General features: G+C 39.8%; 1 protein-coding gene across 5 annotated transcripts; it reads right to left on the reverse strand.

The window, feature by feature from the left end:
* Nucleotides 1–688: 688 nt before the first annotated feature.
* LOC115338633 lies at nt 689–15,858 on the reverse strand. Of its 5 annotated transcripts, none has more exons than XM_030007312.1 (4): nt 15,667–15,858; nt 9,535–9,615; nt 5,741–6,143; nt 689–1,708 (listed from the first exon to the last, which is right to left on the reverse strand). In XM_030007312.1, the coding sequence occupies exons 3-4, from the start codon at nt 5,946–5,948 to the stop codon at nt 1,209–1,211; spliced, it is 708 nt and encodes a 235-aa protein (XP_029863172.1). In that variant the 5' UTR covers nt 5,949–6,143; nt 9,535–9,615; nt 15,667–15,858; the 3' UTR covers nt 689–1,208. The 5 variants fall into 5 exon arrangements, 3 of the variants coding, with proteins under 3 accessions (XP_029863172.1, XP_029863174.1, XP_029863173.1); XM_030007314.1 differs by having other exon boundaries at nt 15,744–15,857; XR_003922464.1 differs by lacking the exons at nt 689–1,708; nt 5,741–6,143 and adding an exon at nt 7,508–8,453.
* Between the last annotated feature and the right edge of the window lie 1,432 nt (nt 15,859–17,290).

Below are 17,290 nucleotides of genomic sequence, written 5' to 3' on the forward strand. Positions count from 1 at the left end.
CCCACGCTGGAGCAGGTTTTCTGGCAGGACTTGTGACCCCGTGGGGGACCCACGCTGGAGCAGTGTGCTCCTGAAGGACTGCACCCCATGGAAGGGACACACGCTGGAGCAGTCTGTGAAGAAGTGCAGCCTGTGGGAAGGACTCACGTTGGAGAAATTCATGGAGGACTGTCTCCCGTGGGAGGGACCCCATGTTGGAGCAGGGGAAGAGTGTGAAGAGTCCTCCTCTGAGGAGGAAGGAGCAGCAGAGACAACGTGTGATGAACTCACCAAAGCCCCCATTCCATGTGCCCTGCACCACTGGGAGGGGAGGCAGAGAATTCAGGAGTGGAATTGTGCCCGGGAAGAAGGGAAGGGCGGAGGGGGGAAGGTGTTTTTAAGATTTGGTTTTATTTCTCATTATCCTACTCTGATTGGATTGGTAATTAAATAAATTAATTTTCCCCCAGTCGAGTCTGTTTTGCCTGTGATGGTAACTGGTGAGTAATCTCTCCTTATCCTTATCTAGACCCATGAGCCTTTTGTTATATTTTTCTTTCCCCTGTCCAGCTGAGAGGGGGAGTGACAGAGGGGCTTTGGTGGGCACCTGGCATCCAGCCAGGGTCAACCCACCACATGTTGTTTTACTTACAGATTATGATGACTTTGCCTCTCCATTTTGGCCTACTTACAGCTTTTTTTTTTTTTTTTTTTTTAATGACCATAATATAGTATATATACACACACAAACATACATACACATATATGTACATACATATATTTGCTCCTTACTATTTATAATTGTCTGGGGCTTCAGGGAGGATTCAGCCCAGTTTGAAACAAGCCATGACAATAGGAAAAGACAGAGAACCCAAAGGTCTAGGAGATGTATTTCATAAAGAGATTCTTCATCATAACAACAAATATAAGCACAATGCTCAATTCAATTTTTTTGCCAAGCACATCACAAACATTTTCATGCCTTACCACACACCTGTAAGCCACGTTTAAGTCTGAGCAGTTCCATTTTACAGCCAAAAAATTAAGGCACAGCAAAGACTGACTTTATAAACAAAGGCACACAGTTTGAGTCATCTGAGGCCTGGCTGATGAAGGTCTGAGAAGCACAAAATTACTATAAATGGAACTGCAGATCATTGGCTTCTGAAGGCCTAGCGAACAAACTCTCCTCAAATTTACCAAGCAAGAGCAGTAAGTTTGGTGAAGCATCAGCCTAAACAGCATGCTGGACAGCAGAGTTGTGTCCTACTGACCTGTAAGCTTTGTTTCCATTCCCTATGTAGGTTTTTTGGGCAGAACGGGATCCCGAGGGTAAACGTTGCCCAGACGCGAAAGATGGTCCACACCATAGGCCCTGCTTCTGTCCTCTGGATGGGACAGGTATGGAGGATGCCGCTGCGGCAGATAAGCCGAGGACAAACCACACAGACTGCATCCAGTGGAGGATGTACTCCAACCGGGCATTGGCAAACGCTAGTCCCTGACACCCCGGCAGTGCAAGGTGTGGGTCTGTGGGCTAGCTGCCTGCAGAACTGCTGCTTCGTGTACCGTGTGACACCTGGGACACGGGCTCGGACCGATCTAAGGGGAAGAGTGCCACCTACTGAACCACCAACGCGAGCTAGCCGTTCCTGCAGCTCAGGAGAACGCTGTTCCATGGAGAGAGCCTGGACACGGACTGAAGCAAATTGTTTGCCACAAATTTGAGCTAGAAAACAAACATACACAATCACATTGGAATGAAGTAAAAAGATAGGACTGGATCATAGAGCAGATGTTGCTAAGTGTTACTAGGCAGTGCCGGTACATGCCTGTGACTCTCATGCACATGTCAGTGTACAAGAAAATAATGTGTCTATTAAAGATACTGAATTATGGTATTCACTCGACTAGAGAAAGACTAGACTGAGCTTTTCTCTCAACCATTTACCAACAGGGTTACTGAAGCCCACCAGAGTAGAGGACACAGTGCTGAATCATGTGAAAGAAAAATGCAGGGCTTAAGCAACTCCTGTTTAAAAATACTTTTCTTTCCAGTACCTTTATGAGTGCTTTTGTTTTAATCTTGGGATCCATCAGTCTGTCTACACAATTTCATAACTATTATGCAGCTGCTTAGCTTGCACTGCTGAAATACTTCCACAGTTCACTCAGTATGTCCTGTTTTATTTACAGCCACCATCAAAATCACCTGAAACTGACATTTTTCATGTAGAATCCATTATGTGGCAGAGTGCCATATTTACATCAACATCTAAAAATATATACAAGACTTAGTTGGAAAACCCAGCTAGCTTACTTTTCAGTCCTGCTCATCTTCTGAAGTAATATGGAATTTAGATCTTTAGCAATATTTCAACCTCAAATATTTTCAAAAGGCACTATTTAAAAAAAAAAAAAAAGAAGTGAAATGGTTAAACATTTTATTATTCACATTGCATTCATAGTAAATTGTGTAATAGTTTTCATGTCTTAATTACTTAAATTTTATATTGAGCTATAGTGATATTATCTCTCTTTTTGTCTCCACACAATTGTATTTTATAATAGCTTTTATTAGGGCCTACATGAATGGAATTTAAAATGAACACATCATTTCTGTTACTTCTGCAGTTGAGAAAAGAGAGCGCTTTTCTGATATTTGGCATGAAAAGTGCTTTCCTTTGTGTTTTATGACATATAGCAAATTGTATTAGTTAGGGACATATTTTGAGCAGTAAGGTAACCAAGAGGAGTACAGAGCACTTCTGCCACTTTTAGTAACTCCACCTCAGTCTGAAAGTGGGTGCGATGCCTAGCATGTAGTGAGGGAATAGTCCCCCTAGAAAAGCTTGATCATGTTCTCATTAAAATAAAAGGCAAAACTTCCACTGGTTTCCACAAGAGAAACATTGGAGTAACAGATACATGAGTTAATGGCATGTTTATACAATCTGCCTACCTACCTTTGAAAGGAAGGTCAGCTCCCCTACCTCACAAACTCCACCTGCTCTGCCAGCAGTGCCTACCTTGATACCATCACAAATGCCTCCACGGTCTCATGTTGCTCCTTGCATTTGGGGTGCCTCCTTGAAACCTGGCTGCTAAGCCATTTCCTTCACCCTTATGAAATCCCTCCTAAAGTCTCCCTTCTGCCAGCACACCTACACTCAATCTGTGTGTAGGATGTGTAAATAAATTTAAATAAACATTTGTTTTCAATTGTTAACAGAACTAGCAAGGCATGCACATCCAGGGCTTAAGCACACAAACAAGATACCACAAGGTAACAGGTTTCTGCTGAGCTGCAAGAACTGCCTGGATGCACACTATTCCCCCACAGCAAATGCAAGGTGAGTCAAGTCGGCCTCACACACGTGCAGGGTGGGCTAAGCCCGCTCCAATTACTATGCATTTGTCACATGGGCAGCTACCACGCATCAGCTGGTACTTGGTAACCCTTTTGTGTACAACTCGTTCATCCAAACTTATTATTGCTACCCTGCCATTTCTCACAGGTAGTTTTGGAATTGTAATATAGTCATTTAAAATGTGTGGATAAGCATGTAGTATGAAAACAATGAAGTGGGAAAGGTAAGGGAGGATAACTTAGAATCATAGAGTCATTTAGGTTGGAAAAGACCTTTAAGATCATCGAGTCCAACCATCAAAACTTGAATCTATTAGTTCTATTAAAAACCCCAAACCTGTAGACAGGTTGACTTGTGCTTATTCTTTCATTATAATTCAATAAATGATATTTTAAAAACCTGTTTACAAAAGTTTGAGTGACACCTGGACATAATGACAAACATCGCTTACAGTTCTTAGGCCAATAGGAGAGGTGACCAAGAAAGGAGAGTAGGCAAAGAGCATCATTCCAAAGCATTGATGAAAAATGAAACAAAATCTGAATTTCACTCACCTCTGCAAATGTATGCTTGTGAGCCTCAATCTCCCTATTCAAATGGTGGGCCAGATTCTGCCTTTAGTTATCATGTCAGTAACTGAAGGAAGAATTTGGCTTTTAATTTCTTTTCCCTCCAATGCCAAAAGTTGTGAAACGTCACCTTGTTACACACCTCAGCTATTTGTACAACTGCCAGAATTTGCCTAGCAGTTCCATTCAGTCTTTCTCTTGCTAAACAAAGTGCCTTCAATGCTTATCTCCAAGAATGGTTGCTCATTCTGAGCATTTTTTATTCTGAAGATTGGTTCCTTTTTTTTTTTTTTTTTTTATTAACATGTCCACACTGTTACTAAACATAAAGGGTTTCTCAAGGAACCAATTTTACCACATTTGTTTGGGTGTTATATGGATGTTCGGAATAGAAATCAAGAGTACAAAAATAGATTTCCTTGATTTATGAGACATTCCTGTTTTCAATTCACCATCAGTATGTGCAGACACGATGCAGTCAAGAAATGAAGCATCTGGTTCTCCCACGTTTCATTTATGAACTTTAGCACCAGATGTAAATCATTCATAAAATCCCAAAGTGTTGGAAGAGCCTCTTCCTTCATTTTAACAAACATATACTCCAAGTACTGTACCTAACACTTCACATCATTTGTTACAAATGATGGGATCTGAATTTTAATGACTTCCAGAAATAAATTTCAAGAAGGAAGAAAAGAGGAAGAAGGAAAACAGGTGAGTGTGGCATTCCTTGTTTCTGACCGTGAATTCTCTTTGAAACCAAAAGATGTCACTTTAAGTTATTATAAACAAAGTCTACATGTTATTACCTGCATACAGAATGTTTTGAAGAGAACAAATCTATTAGCTTATAACTATTCTTCTCCCAAATCCTTTCCATTAGTGTCACATTCATGTCAGCAAATGCTGATTCAACTTCAAATCTGAATTGCTTTCCTATTCTCATCTGCCAATCGCCCTTCCTCTCCTCCTTCAATCCCTCTTTCAGTCCCATTTGTTCAGAGAGCCCCTCTTGCTTTTCTCTCAACATCTGTAATCCCTTCCTCCTCCCTTCCCACTCCTTTGTTTCACAGTGTGCATTGAATTTCATAGGATAACTCACACTTTGGGAATTAAGCACCTGCCAAAATAATTACGGGATCGAGGCCTATTCTTTATGTCAAAGAAACCTGTCTTATTCTCTGCATACAAGAATCCTTTCAACGATATGGATTAGACAATGCTTTCAACAACAAATCAGTCTTTTCTGGCCCTTTTTTAATACTACATTTCTTACATATTAATTTAACTGCAGAATTATCAGGCATGCGTTTTATGCACTGAGGTTGCCTTACAACATAGAGAGCTGAGGAAGTGCAAAGAAAGTGCACCAGCAGGTATGGCAAGAAGGCTCCTCTGTGAAGGGCCCCTTGCTGGAAAAACCTCTACGTGAGGGAACAGGGAGGTGAAGAGGATTCACAGAATCGCAGATCCTCCTCAGCTCTGCACTTCTCCCTACACCCTCTCTGCCCAGCTGCTTTGCAGGCTGCCATTCAGGGCAGCTCTCTTTGCTGTCCTCTCCCCCATTGTACAGTTCCTACACTGCTAAACTTCTAAAGGAATGGGCGTAATTAGCCCCAGTGTACAGATATCAGCAGTAGAAATCTTATGGTAACATACATATAGTTCCAGTAGTAATAAACACCTGTAAATATTTTCTTATACGTAAGGAATTTCCATGTACTTCAACAATATCTGGCATTTATTTAGCTCTTATTAATAGCTAGAGCACTAATCACTACAGTAGCTGAGCACCTAGAGTCTATATAACACAATATTTACCTCCAAGAATGGATTTGAGACAAAAGCCTTTCCACCAGTGGCCAGGCTGTAGGTAGTCTACGTGAATTGATAAGGCCGTGGAGCAGCCTCCAGATAGCTCCCAGCCTGATGTGCAGCACTTTCTGCAGGGACATGCTGGGAACATAGTGAGTTGCTTTAAGCAGGCTGGGAACACAGCAGGGGCAGATCCGTGGGCTGCAAATCTCATGCAGAGATCACAGCTGCGACTATAGCCCACAGTTTATAGTACAAGCTGTAGATCAGTTGCTCGGGTGCCTTAAGCCCTTGGGCGGAGAAGGATTCTTTCCAGTCTCTTGCAGCCTTGTTCTCCAGCACAAACACCAATTGTTCAGCCCCTGCCCAGGGAGAGTTGGAGCTCCAGTTGAGTTAGTTCCCCTTAAAACTAAAAAAAAAGAAAATAATCTCTTCTTTCACAGGCAAAACTCAGCAACTTTCGAAGCAGAGCAGATGTTCAACAGTGCGGGCAGCAACCTTGCACTGAACCGTTTAAGGCACCAAATGAATGATACTGTATCGAATCAAAACTTCAGGGGAGATTTAGGTAGGCACAATATGAATGCTGAAGCTGAAATCTGGCCTGAACATGGGGAGTTAACATCTCCGTTCCTAAGAAATGTGATACGGGAACTTTAGCGATGGCATGTGCTCAGCATCTCAGCCTCCTGCGTCACCCCGAAGATCCCATTGCCAGGAATATAGCTGACACCCTCTGGGACATCGGTTACGGGAGGCAGAGTGTCTACAAACTGCCAGCATCACCCCTCTGCGGCCATGGGATCTCCTGCCTGGTGTTAAAGGTGGGCTGCCCCAAGGCTTCACATTACAACTTGTGGCCCAATCCCTAACCCAAATCAATGGCTGACCTAGCGCAGTGGGGGTCCGCATCTGACTGCGACTGCTGTTGGATTGCTATTAGAGGTGATCAAGCACAGAAGAAAATCATTCCATGGGTGGAAAACACAGCATTTTTTTAAAACATTCATTTTTGCAGGAATGGTTTTAAAATCATTTTAAAACAGTTTAGGAGTGTCTACTATAAGAGAAAGCAAATTTTGCTGAATACAAAGTTCCAACATTCCTTCAATTAAGATTTTTAAAAATTATAAAATCTTAGAATATAATAGAAAAATATCAAGACTTTTTTTTTTCTTTAAGAAAAAAGAGGATCTTTTTCTATAGAGACACCTTCCACATTTCACCTTTTAATTCCTACTGGCTTTCCTTACACCCCAGAATTCATCTAATTCATTACTATAGGTAGACTGATAAGCCTTCAATAACTATTGCCATGCGTAAATATAAAAAGGTGATCAGTTGCACTCTAAGAGGTTTTCCTGTGAAAGCTTATAATTCCAAAACTCAGATCCCCTTCTCCCTTGCAAGTATTCTAAAGTTGTAACTATACATATATTTATAAGGATACTGTCTCTGTCAGGCTCCTCTTAACTTGGTATTTTTTGGTAACACTCATCCAAGTTCTGCAAGCCTTATTTATGTGGAATGGGTACCTCATTCCATAAGTAATTCCCACTGACTTCAATAGACCATCTATGATACAAGATTCTTCTCAATGTCAATGAGAGCTTCAGACTTTGGCTTCTGTATTCTGCAAATGACTAGTGGCAAACAGTGAAAAATATACATAATACATCATTAATCTCTTTTTTCTTTTTTTTAATTGCACCTAAACATCAATTTATTTCCAAAATAGATATAACTATTACACCTTTGCCATTTCTTTCTTTTCTTTTTTTCATTTTATCTATGCTTGCAATCCAATTCAGGGCAAAAAAAAAATATTAGCAACAAAGCCAGTTCAGACATGCCCTCTGTTTGAGAAATACCATCAATTTTATTTTATTCCCCACCTTCCTACCATATTCAGAAGCTGCAGCCTGAGCCTTTCAGAACTCTACAGGCACAACTTACAGTTTCATCTTGGTCCCACAGTGCTTAGGTGGTCTCTCTCAAACTAACCAAGGCAGGAATACCACCTCCTTGATCCGTAATGCACTCATCCATTTCACTCGTCTGCTCAGGCCAATGATTTATTCGCAGACGTGAAGCTAGGAAAACCTCCCCCCTTCCAAACACATGTACACATACTTTTATAAACTGGCTGAAATATTCAGTAACTTCCCAGAGGGGAATGGGTTTCCCCCCTCCCTCTCCTATATGTTTTATACTGTTTCCATTATTATTTGATAAATGTGTTATGACACACTATTTACCTCGGTCAGCAGCTCTGGGGAGCTTTGTGCAGCTTTGCTCCCCACCTCTGCCACCCACTAGATATTTCACAAATAAATCACATTCCCAGATTAAGACAATACAGTTTGGTACTGAAAAGGGATAAGAGAGTTAGGATGAGATATGCTGGAGGAGGCTTTGGTTTCATTTCTCCCTTTCACGTCTGAGCCATGTAGAGCTGATTCTCAGCCTGTAACAGTGGCTCTGCCTCAGTCAACTCCTTTTTTCTTTCAGGGGCAGGAAGACATTCTCTGGTCACTGTGTGAACTCTCCACGTTTGAGGTTCCCAGAGAAATATTCAGAGCTCAGTTTTCCATATGGGCAGAAGCAAGTCTAAGGAGGTCTATCGTACTGCATATATTCACAGGTATTGAAATAATCTTTTCCAAGGGCAGGAAGTGTGCCAGGATGTACCGTATGAAAGAAGGGCTAGAGACCTGTCCTGCTGGAAATAAAATAAATATATTTAAGGTGGATGATCACAGACAGTTTTGTGTAGACTTGCTCAATAGTATACTACACTCAGAAGTTTATGGGGAGGAGAATTTACCCTCCAAAGCAGTTACCAAATAGCATTACTGCACATACGCTCAAAACAAGCGTTGTCAGGGAAACACTTGGTGTCATTGTCACTTCTTTCTGTATGAATTTGATACCAAAATCCAGAGGGAACACCATGAATAGGGTCTGCAGACACAATGAGCGGTTTGGGAAGCATTTTGAAATCAATGATGCAGATGTGTGTGCACATATGTGTGTGTCAGAATGGGGCAATCTCAAACCTGATTAAGCCTGCTCTCTTGAAAATTATTGAAAAGCAGATCCTTCCTAGAGTCACAGGCTGACTTTCCAAAACCAAACACAACCAAAAGCTCAAATGAAATTAGGTCCATGAGAAAAAGTAGCCAGCTGTACCAACTGAAAGTTTTTCAGAGAACACCACTGTTCCAAACACTGCCTTGCTAATCCCACCAACACATGACAGCATCTGTAGAAAAGGCAAGAACAGAACCCAATCAGAGTACTGTTGACTCCAAACATTCAAAAAGTATGAATTAATAGTCTCTTCTTCTTGGCCGTAAATTAAAAAAAAAAAACAAAACAAAACAAGACTGGCTGAGAGTCACAGGAGTTTTGTATTTTTTGTTCTGTGTGTTTTAAAGTTGCAATAATTTTTAAAAATAAGTGAATTATGATAGAAGCATACTAGTATAAGATAAAGGATGTTAGTGTTTTCTCCCCCATGACTTCAGGGTGCCTGACAGCCCCCAGTTAATTTAGTGGAAAAGAACCTTTGAACTATGCTCAAAGTGAAGTATGTCATGGATGCCAGTGCAGTCTTCTCACCACCTTCACACTAAGATAGGCAGAGTCCTTGCAATCCTTCTTTGAGCTCACAGACAGAATCAACGTGGGGAGATCCTTGCTTCAGGGACTATGAGGCTCAGTGTTCATTACTTTTTCCCCTCCTCATATGCTTCTATAGAATTTTTAAGGCTTTTGTACTTGATGTTTCCTCTTACATTCATCGGAGGAGGTGAGAGCTATCCTTTCTCATCAAGGCTTCCAGGGTAGGCTCCACCCTCCAGGTAAGATAAGCCAGCCTGCAAAGAAAGTAGAGCAGTCACAGACCTTCTGTCCTAGTAGATCTAAATATCAGACCTCTGTGTATGGAGGTGGAAGCTGCTACTGGTTCTTATTCTGTACATCCTAGAATAGAAACCATTAAAGAGCAGCACCTGCAAACTGGATCTGCAGATGCAACAAAACCTTTCCCACCTCCTATGGACCTTTGGAATACAACACCTATCCCTCTTGTCCTCCATGCTATTAGAATGAAAGATAAAAATGCTCGTATTTATAAGTACTAACCTCAAAAATATGAAATGTGGGTATTTCCCTATGAATACAGAAGTTCAGTAGCAAAACCCCAGTAAAAGTATCCCCCCAAATACCTATATTAAGGAAACAATTTGGCAAATCTTTGCCACAAATAAAATTTAGAAATATGAGCTGTGTAATGAATGGGATGCTATATTATGACAGATTATAATAAATAGATGGCATTATGCAAAAAGACACAGTATGCCAATGTAAGTTGACGTGGCACACTCTACAGATGATAATTCCAGTCTGTCTCAGCAACAGTATGAAAAGCAAAGCAGAGCATAGAAGAATCCCTACCAAATACATTAGAGATAAGAATTAGTTACTGGGAAAAAAATGAGGAATATCAGTTTGATTTGGTAACTGACTTGCATGCCAACAGTGGTTCTGTGGCATGACAACTTATCTTTCTATATTTTTTGAGTCCAGATTGTTATGGTGTTTATGTGTTCTTGTGCCTTTGTTTCTCCTCAGCCCTATTGAAGAGATGTGCAAATTTACAGTAATGAGAAGAAAATCAAATCCACCTCAACATGCTAATATAATGGAACTGCCAGATTTTAGCTTGCTGTTCATGAGTTTACTAAAAAATCAAAATAATTAAGGAGAAGCAAGTGAAGTATATTTGTTCCTTTCCTAATAAGAAACAGGGTAATCTCCTGTGAAAAGCACCAGCCTAAAAAATAACCAAGAGATTATGGACAGTTAACAAATGTTAAAGATTAATTAATTGGGGGGGGGGAGACGACAATTTTGTGCTGTGATAATTTTGCCATCCTTCTTCCCCTTTACAAATTTGAAACTGGTCATGAAAAATATTGTCAAAGCTTTGAAAAAACAGTCAGATTATTTCATCACAAGTAAGATAAATGAAACCCTGATGTCTTACAAATGTTTATCCTATAACCTTCATTTCCCCTGTCAAAATAACCCCAGTTCATCTATTAGCCCTCTTCTCTCCCCATCCTGTGTAACCCCCCAGCAAGCAAAAGATAATTCTTGCTATAGTTAGTCTGGAATAGCAAGCAGGCTGTTTGGCTAGCCAGTACATGACTACTTAGAGGAATTTAAATAGGGACTTCCACTCCTCAGTCAAGTTTGTCAAAAGTGGGCCTTGTTTTCAATTGACTTTGGGCACAGCAGACAGAGAGACAGTACAGTTGCATCAACCTTCATTCCTAAGGGAGCTGAAGCAGAAATTGAAGTGTCTCTAGCAAGGAGCATAACCTGAGCACTTAGAATTAGGTTATAAGTTAAACTACAGTAATTTGTTGAACGTAGACAGAACTGAAAGATTTCCACTAGGAAAAAAGCTCTTAAAAAATACCTAGCACAGAGGCTCATTTCAGAAACAAGTCACTCCCCGAACTGAATCTTGGTTTGCAGTGGCTTTATAATGCAATTCCCTATTTCCACACCTCTTTCTGTCAGTGTGTATCATCACCAGGTCTTGTGTCACACCACATAAAGTCTCCGCTGCCACCTCATTCTTCCACTTCCTCTCCCAAATCCATAAGGATAACCCAGCTGTTAACACCCCCAGATCCTTCTGTGAGTGCAGAGCAAGGAGCAGGAGGAGTTGTGCTGAGCTGAGAGCCGCACAAGCACTGCCAGGCCAGGCAGTACAGGTGAGGTGGTGGCCAGCTCAGCAGGGGCACGGAGCAGGGGACAGCTGAGACAGCGTTACAGCCCTTCTCTCAGGAAGGTGCAAAGGCCATGGCCCTGCTTGGTAAAAGCATCAACTTTTAGGAAATGCATTAAGAACTTTGTATTTCTGAGACCTCTACCACTTCAACAAATTTGATTGAGAGTGGCCAATGGCTTACAAAGTTACTGGGGGACAGAAGCTGACAGGCAGGTAAACATCACGATAGCACATCTCACTTCCTTAAAAAACAGACTAAAAAGATGAGGAGGCTCACGTTCACCTGATTGTAAATGATTTCCTGTCACTGGGCTGTGTTTCTGTGACCCCAGTCATTTAATAGGCTTGCTTTACCCTATGTTGTCTGATAGTGGCTTGGCTGCCACCCTCCCTATGATGATGACTCAGTGTGCTGCTTTTCCTGTCTTATTCTATGAAACACATCATTTGATGTGACTAACACAGTTCATTTTGATGAGTCACAGAGCCAGGAAATGTAAAGAAGATGCGGTTTTCTGAAGAGTGCAGTTCAAACAAATGTTAGAAAAACAAAGCTTAAAAAAATAATTCTTCATCTTAAAATTGTGCATATGGTATAGCTCATGTCTACCTGCCTACATGGTACTAAGTCCTTTTTTTGTTGCTTGGAATCATTAGTGTTAAAATTCCTGGTAGCATGACTGATTAATCTGGGAGATGGTGGGGGAGAATACGTGGAAGGACAGTCTCTCTGTCCATGTTATGAATCTGACAGCCATTTTCTGTCATTCTTAGAAGCTGAGCCTCACTTTCTAATTTCTAATGTAAAGTATGTAACTGCTGCCTTCATTTCAGTGCATGTTTTAAGAAATTTGTATTCTAATTTGATGGGTCCATTTAAAAAAATGGACACAAAAAAAATTTTTTTGCCTGTGCTCACAAAAAAAAAATCAGACACACCAAGACTCTGAATCCACTTCTTCCCTTTTCCAGCCTAGAGCTATAACCACAAAACTATTCTTCCCCTACATGTGGGTATAGATATTTTTCCTGCCTACATAGGAAGGGAAACCTATATGGATTTTCACACTTCTTCTTTAAGGATTCTTTACAATTAGGAAAGAAAATGGCCAGGGAAAGGGTGTTGCCACAACCTTCCTTCTCTCTCTGACCTCAAGCAACTGGAAACTCCTCCAACAAGAGGAGGTAGGGCGTAGAGGAGAACGAGGACAATAATGTTGCTCTTCTACACAGCTTTTTAGCATTGTTTTACTGGAGCGAAGAAAAATCCCTCTGCTATAGCCACTGCTTCATCAAGGATGTGGAGAGGCTACAGATGCTTTCATTACCTTTGTATTCCTTAGAATACAGGAAAGTTTCTTTATCATCTCCCTTGACTAAACCAGCAGCTTGAAGGGCAGGAATGCAGTAAGAGCTTTTCCCCTACCTCCCCTTCTGTCTCCCCAGAAGTTTGCATTGCCACACACAACAGGAGGTGTCTAGCATTTCTCCTCCTTCTTCCTCTCAGGACCTAATGACAAAACAGAGAAAGCTTGTCAGGCAACACCTCAAAATCACTACTCCCTGCAGAAAGGGAATAGGAGCTCTGTCTAACCAAGCAGAGACCATTTGGACAGGACATTAGCAAGAGCCAAACTGACTTGGTTGGCAATTCTTTGCAAAATAGAAGATACTACAGCTGCAAACAGCCAGAGCAGTCAAGCAATGGAGGAATGTAGAGCACTGTCACTACAGCCTTCTTCTTTCTAAAGGCAGAGACATAGTTGAACCAAGCAGCCATTACCTCCTCTCAAATTGTGACCAAGTGCATGCATTATAGAATATTTTTCTGAATAAAAGTAATGTACTTATTTGAAAATAAAGATGATTTTTTTAAGGAAATGGCAGAGAACAAAGTGCACAAGGCCAAACTTTCTAATAAATGAGATTTATTATGGGAAAAAAGTCCAATAATTGCATTTTCAGGGGAAAGGTCATTAGTACTTAGAAAGAGGTTAATAGAACAATATTAATAGCTTTTTACAGGGCAAAAGAGATAGATGCAGTATTAATATGAATGAAAACAAGAATGAGGATGCTCCCTGTTACCAAAGTTTAGACTAAAAATTCAGGAGGTCAAATTCATCTTTCATACTCCCCAAAATAAAGAATTAGACAGTATAAAATGTTATCAAGCCTTTTCATTCAGTGACTTTAACAGAAAGTAGCAGAAATAAAGTGATCAAAAGTTTTAGCCTGAAGCCAACAATTAGAAGCATGGCTCAAGTCCTCTGTCTCTGGAAGACTCTGAGGGAAGATTGTTGAAGATAAAAGTCAACATGACTCCATCATTGAAATTTTACTAAAGGAATTGCAGCAATTCTGTCTATTTGGCCAATATTTTAGATTAGACTAATCTTCTAAAGTAATGGAAAATTGCCAGAGATAAAAAATAATTTGCAATATACATTAATAATAATGTTACATTACACATCCGTAATGCATTTCATGCAAAAGTCTTAAAGTACTTTATAAACACTTAATTAAGCCTCCCAACACCCTGGGAAGTAGATGATTTTTCTCAACCATTCCCCAACTGGAGAAACTAAGGCACAGACAATTTAAAGCAAACCTTTTGCCTCAAGTTATGTAATGACTGGAATTCGTTACAAAGCAAGCACGCAGGAATGAAGAGGGCACATGCAAAAAATACTGCCAAAACCAAATAATTTTTCTAGTCAAAACAAAAAATTTCCAGCATACTTTCCCAGTTTTGAGCACTCAGCAATCTCTTAAATACTTCTGAGAATTTTTTTCCTCATGAAGATCTTTAAACACATCCAGGAAAATTTGTCTACCAACAAATAAATATGCAAACAAATAAATAAATAAAAAGTGTCTATTTAAAATACATGTTGCAAAAATATCTGCTCATCCTCACTAGCAAAACTAGCTAAATAATAAAAAAATAAAACGGAATAATCTTGATTTTAATCTCCAGACTTGACCACTAATACTGATTTTCTCTTTTAGATAATGTTGAGTGAGGAAGAAAAGAGAAATCCAAAGGTGATTATAAAGATGGTTATTAACAACTGTCATGCACATGTGTAAACTATTAGCAAGTCTTAACTACAAGGTTAAGCAGGATCTGTCTAACTAGTAATTCCAGCCTGAATACTCTCAGCAGTACCACACCAGGACTCACAATTATGTAAGTTTGCTATTAAAATGCAAGTTGGAATCAACTGTTAAATCTCCATAGTGACGAATACACTGAAAAGCTGTCCTACTTTGGAAGATTAAATTGACTTTATTTTTGGTTATTATATCTAAACACTGTAACTTGCTTTATTGTACTCTTACTAATTCAGTTTCACTTTACCAAGCACCTCAGACAAGAGAATTTACTTGAAGTCACAGTCAAGCTGGGAAACATATATATATAGGACATCTTTTCAGAATACTGTAATTACGAGTATGAGTATTTAAAGTCAAAACTCATAATTGTGCATGATGAGGGAAAACTGAGGAATCTTTTTGTTGAATGTTTTGGCTGTAAAGAGAGCCGCCAATCCCACCAGTTTGAGGAAGTTTCAGAGCAGATGTCTGTACAGTATTTGGGATGCAATTTTGTCATGGAGTTAAATAAAGAAAATTATTCAAGGGCTACAATACTTAGAAAATCCTGATGTGAAATTTATTTTACTAGTAGCACTGCATTGTATAGTCATTTGAGGAAGAGATTACTTAATATAATGTAATGGGGGAGATTAATGTAAGAGATTAACTCTTCAGCCCTTACTCTTGTACTATGTTCTTTATATACTAATCAGGTAAAGAGATAGATAGTAGCATTTTAAAGGCTTCCTTTTCTGTGATCTATTTCTCTGAGTGAAAAGATGATGTCTAGCCTTCCTCACACTGAATTCATTGCTTTGGTCTATAGGAAAGGGCTTTTGGAAGAAAACCTTAATATAAGTCAAGGCAAATTAAATTGAGATAGTGCAAAAGGCATGATGTGAACAGAAGAAAATATCATGTGAGAACACATGAGGGCTTAATTTTCCCATTACTAAGGCAAGACTGGGTGAAAGCTAATAAATCACGGCAGCAAAGCACCACATGGAAATCGGCATCTTACCTAGATGGAAGTCACAGATGATGACTGCTGCAAAACAAAACCCAGGATCCCTTAATATTATTGAGGTACCCACTCACCACGGCTTTTACAAGGCACAACGAAACATTGCAAAGTAAGAACATTCATGAGTTTTGGCTATCGCAGTGCACGCAGTCTGCAGAGAATCACACGGGTAGTTCAGCTTCCTTAGCTGCTGCCAACAAAAGCAGCCAAGTGAGAAGGACACACAGATCTGGGTTCCCTCCCCAGCTCTGCCACCTCGTCAGGAAATCGCTGCCCTCTAATTCCTCTGATTTCTGCCTGGAAAATGGCTTTCTGCAGGGAATTTTAAAGAGAAGTGAGAGCTTTAAAAAGAGACTTCAGAAACACCCCGGTGCAATTCAGAGCTTGGTGATGAAAGTATTTTGTTTTCTGGGGCTTTTTTTCCTTCCTTGCCATCTTCACAGGTAGAGAAATCAGTCGATTTTTTCAAATAGAGATATTTCTTAAACATTTTACTGTTTCTGCCCCTAAAACTGACTCTTGCACAGTCAGTATTGAAATCTACTTATGTTTTAAACTCTGTGGTATTATGTGATTTTGTTGGACAGAGAGATGGATACAAAGGAACAATAGACATTGCAAATATTTTAAAAATAAGCTATTTCAAGTCTTTTAATCTTAAAAAGTACTTACTCAATTTAATCAAAATTTCCTAAAGTACTCTAGTTGTCAGTAAGTTTTAACCCTAAAAATGTGAATGCATAGGGATTTTTATGGGTTTGTTGGTGGGGGGTTTAACATTTTAATTTTTTATTTGTTATTGAGCTGCTGGAGAGGGGAAAAAAGTCTTATAATGGGACTGTAGCTGAATGCTTAATTAGGAACACTTAATCACCTCTTCAAATAAGCTGAAGAGTTACATAACTAGACCTTACAATTCCTACAGATAAAGACAGTTTAACTTGGCTTCCTATGGAAATAAGCTTTATGTAACTGTTTTGTCTGTCTCTCCAACTTTCTTTTCTCTCCCCTTTACTTTCCCCTTAACAAAAGACTGAACCATTAGCCAATTTGAACTTGAGGGCTAAAAATCTCCAAAATTATATTCCTTCTGGTTTCATGAAGACAGCTGATGAGATAAGAGAGAAAGACCTAAATCACTGCCCTAGTTTCCTCTAAATGAAAACAGTGAAAGTTATAGAAGAAGTGAAAACTTGGTGTGAGATTACTATTTGCAATGCCTGAGCTGCAGAACAGGTTGGCTGCTTTAGATTTCATGAGCTCAATTTCCTTGCACAGAGAAATAAATGGACAATTTGCTGGCCTAACGGAGGCCTCCTTCAGATCATTGTCTTCTCCTGGGTCAGTGAGAGTAAACTCTGCCTTTATGTCAGGCTCAAAACACAGGCCTTTAGGAAGCACATGGCCACAACTATAATAAAGATGAATTATTTCTGTGATTTTCCATTTATTTGATTATTAATACACCCTATATTGTTTTGACTTTTCTTTTAGCTGAATGCAGTGATAATAGCTAGTGGATAATGAACTATCCAGAAGTGCTCATAATTGTCTACTTCGGCATACACTGAGGCAGAGCCAGGTCAACGTTGAGAGCGATTTGGAAAATCAGAGCCCAGAG

Source organism: Aquila chrysaetos, chromosome 2 (genome assembly GCF_900496995.4).
Source record: "Aquila chrysaetos chrysaetos chromosome 2, bAquChr1.4, whole genome shotgun sequence".
NCBI classification, from domain to species: domain Eukaryota; kingdom Metazoa; phylum Chordata; class Aves; order Accipitriformes; family Accipitridae; genus Aquila; species Aquila chrysaetos.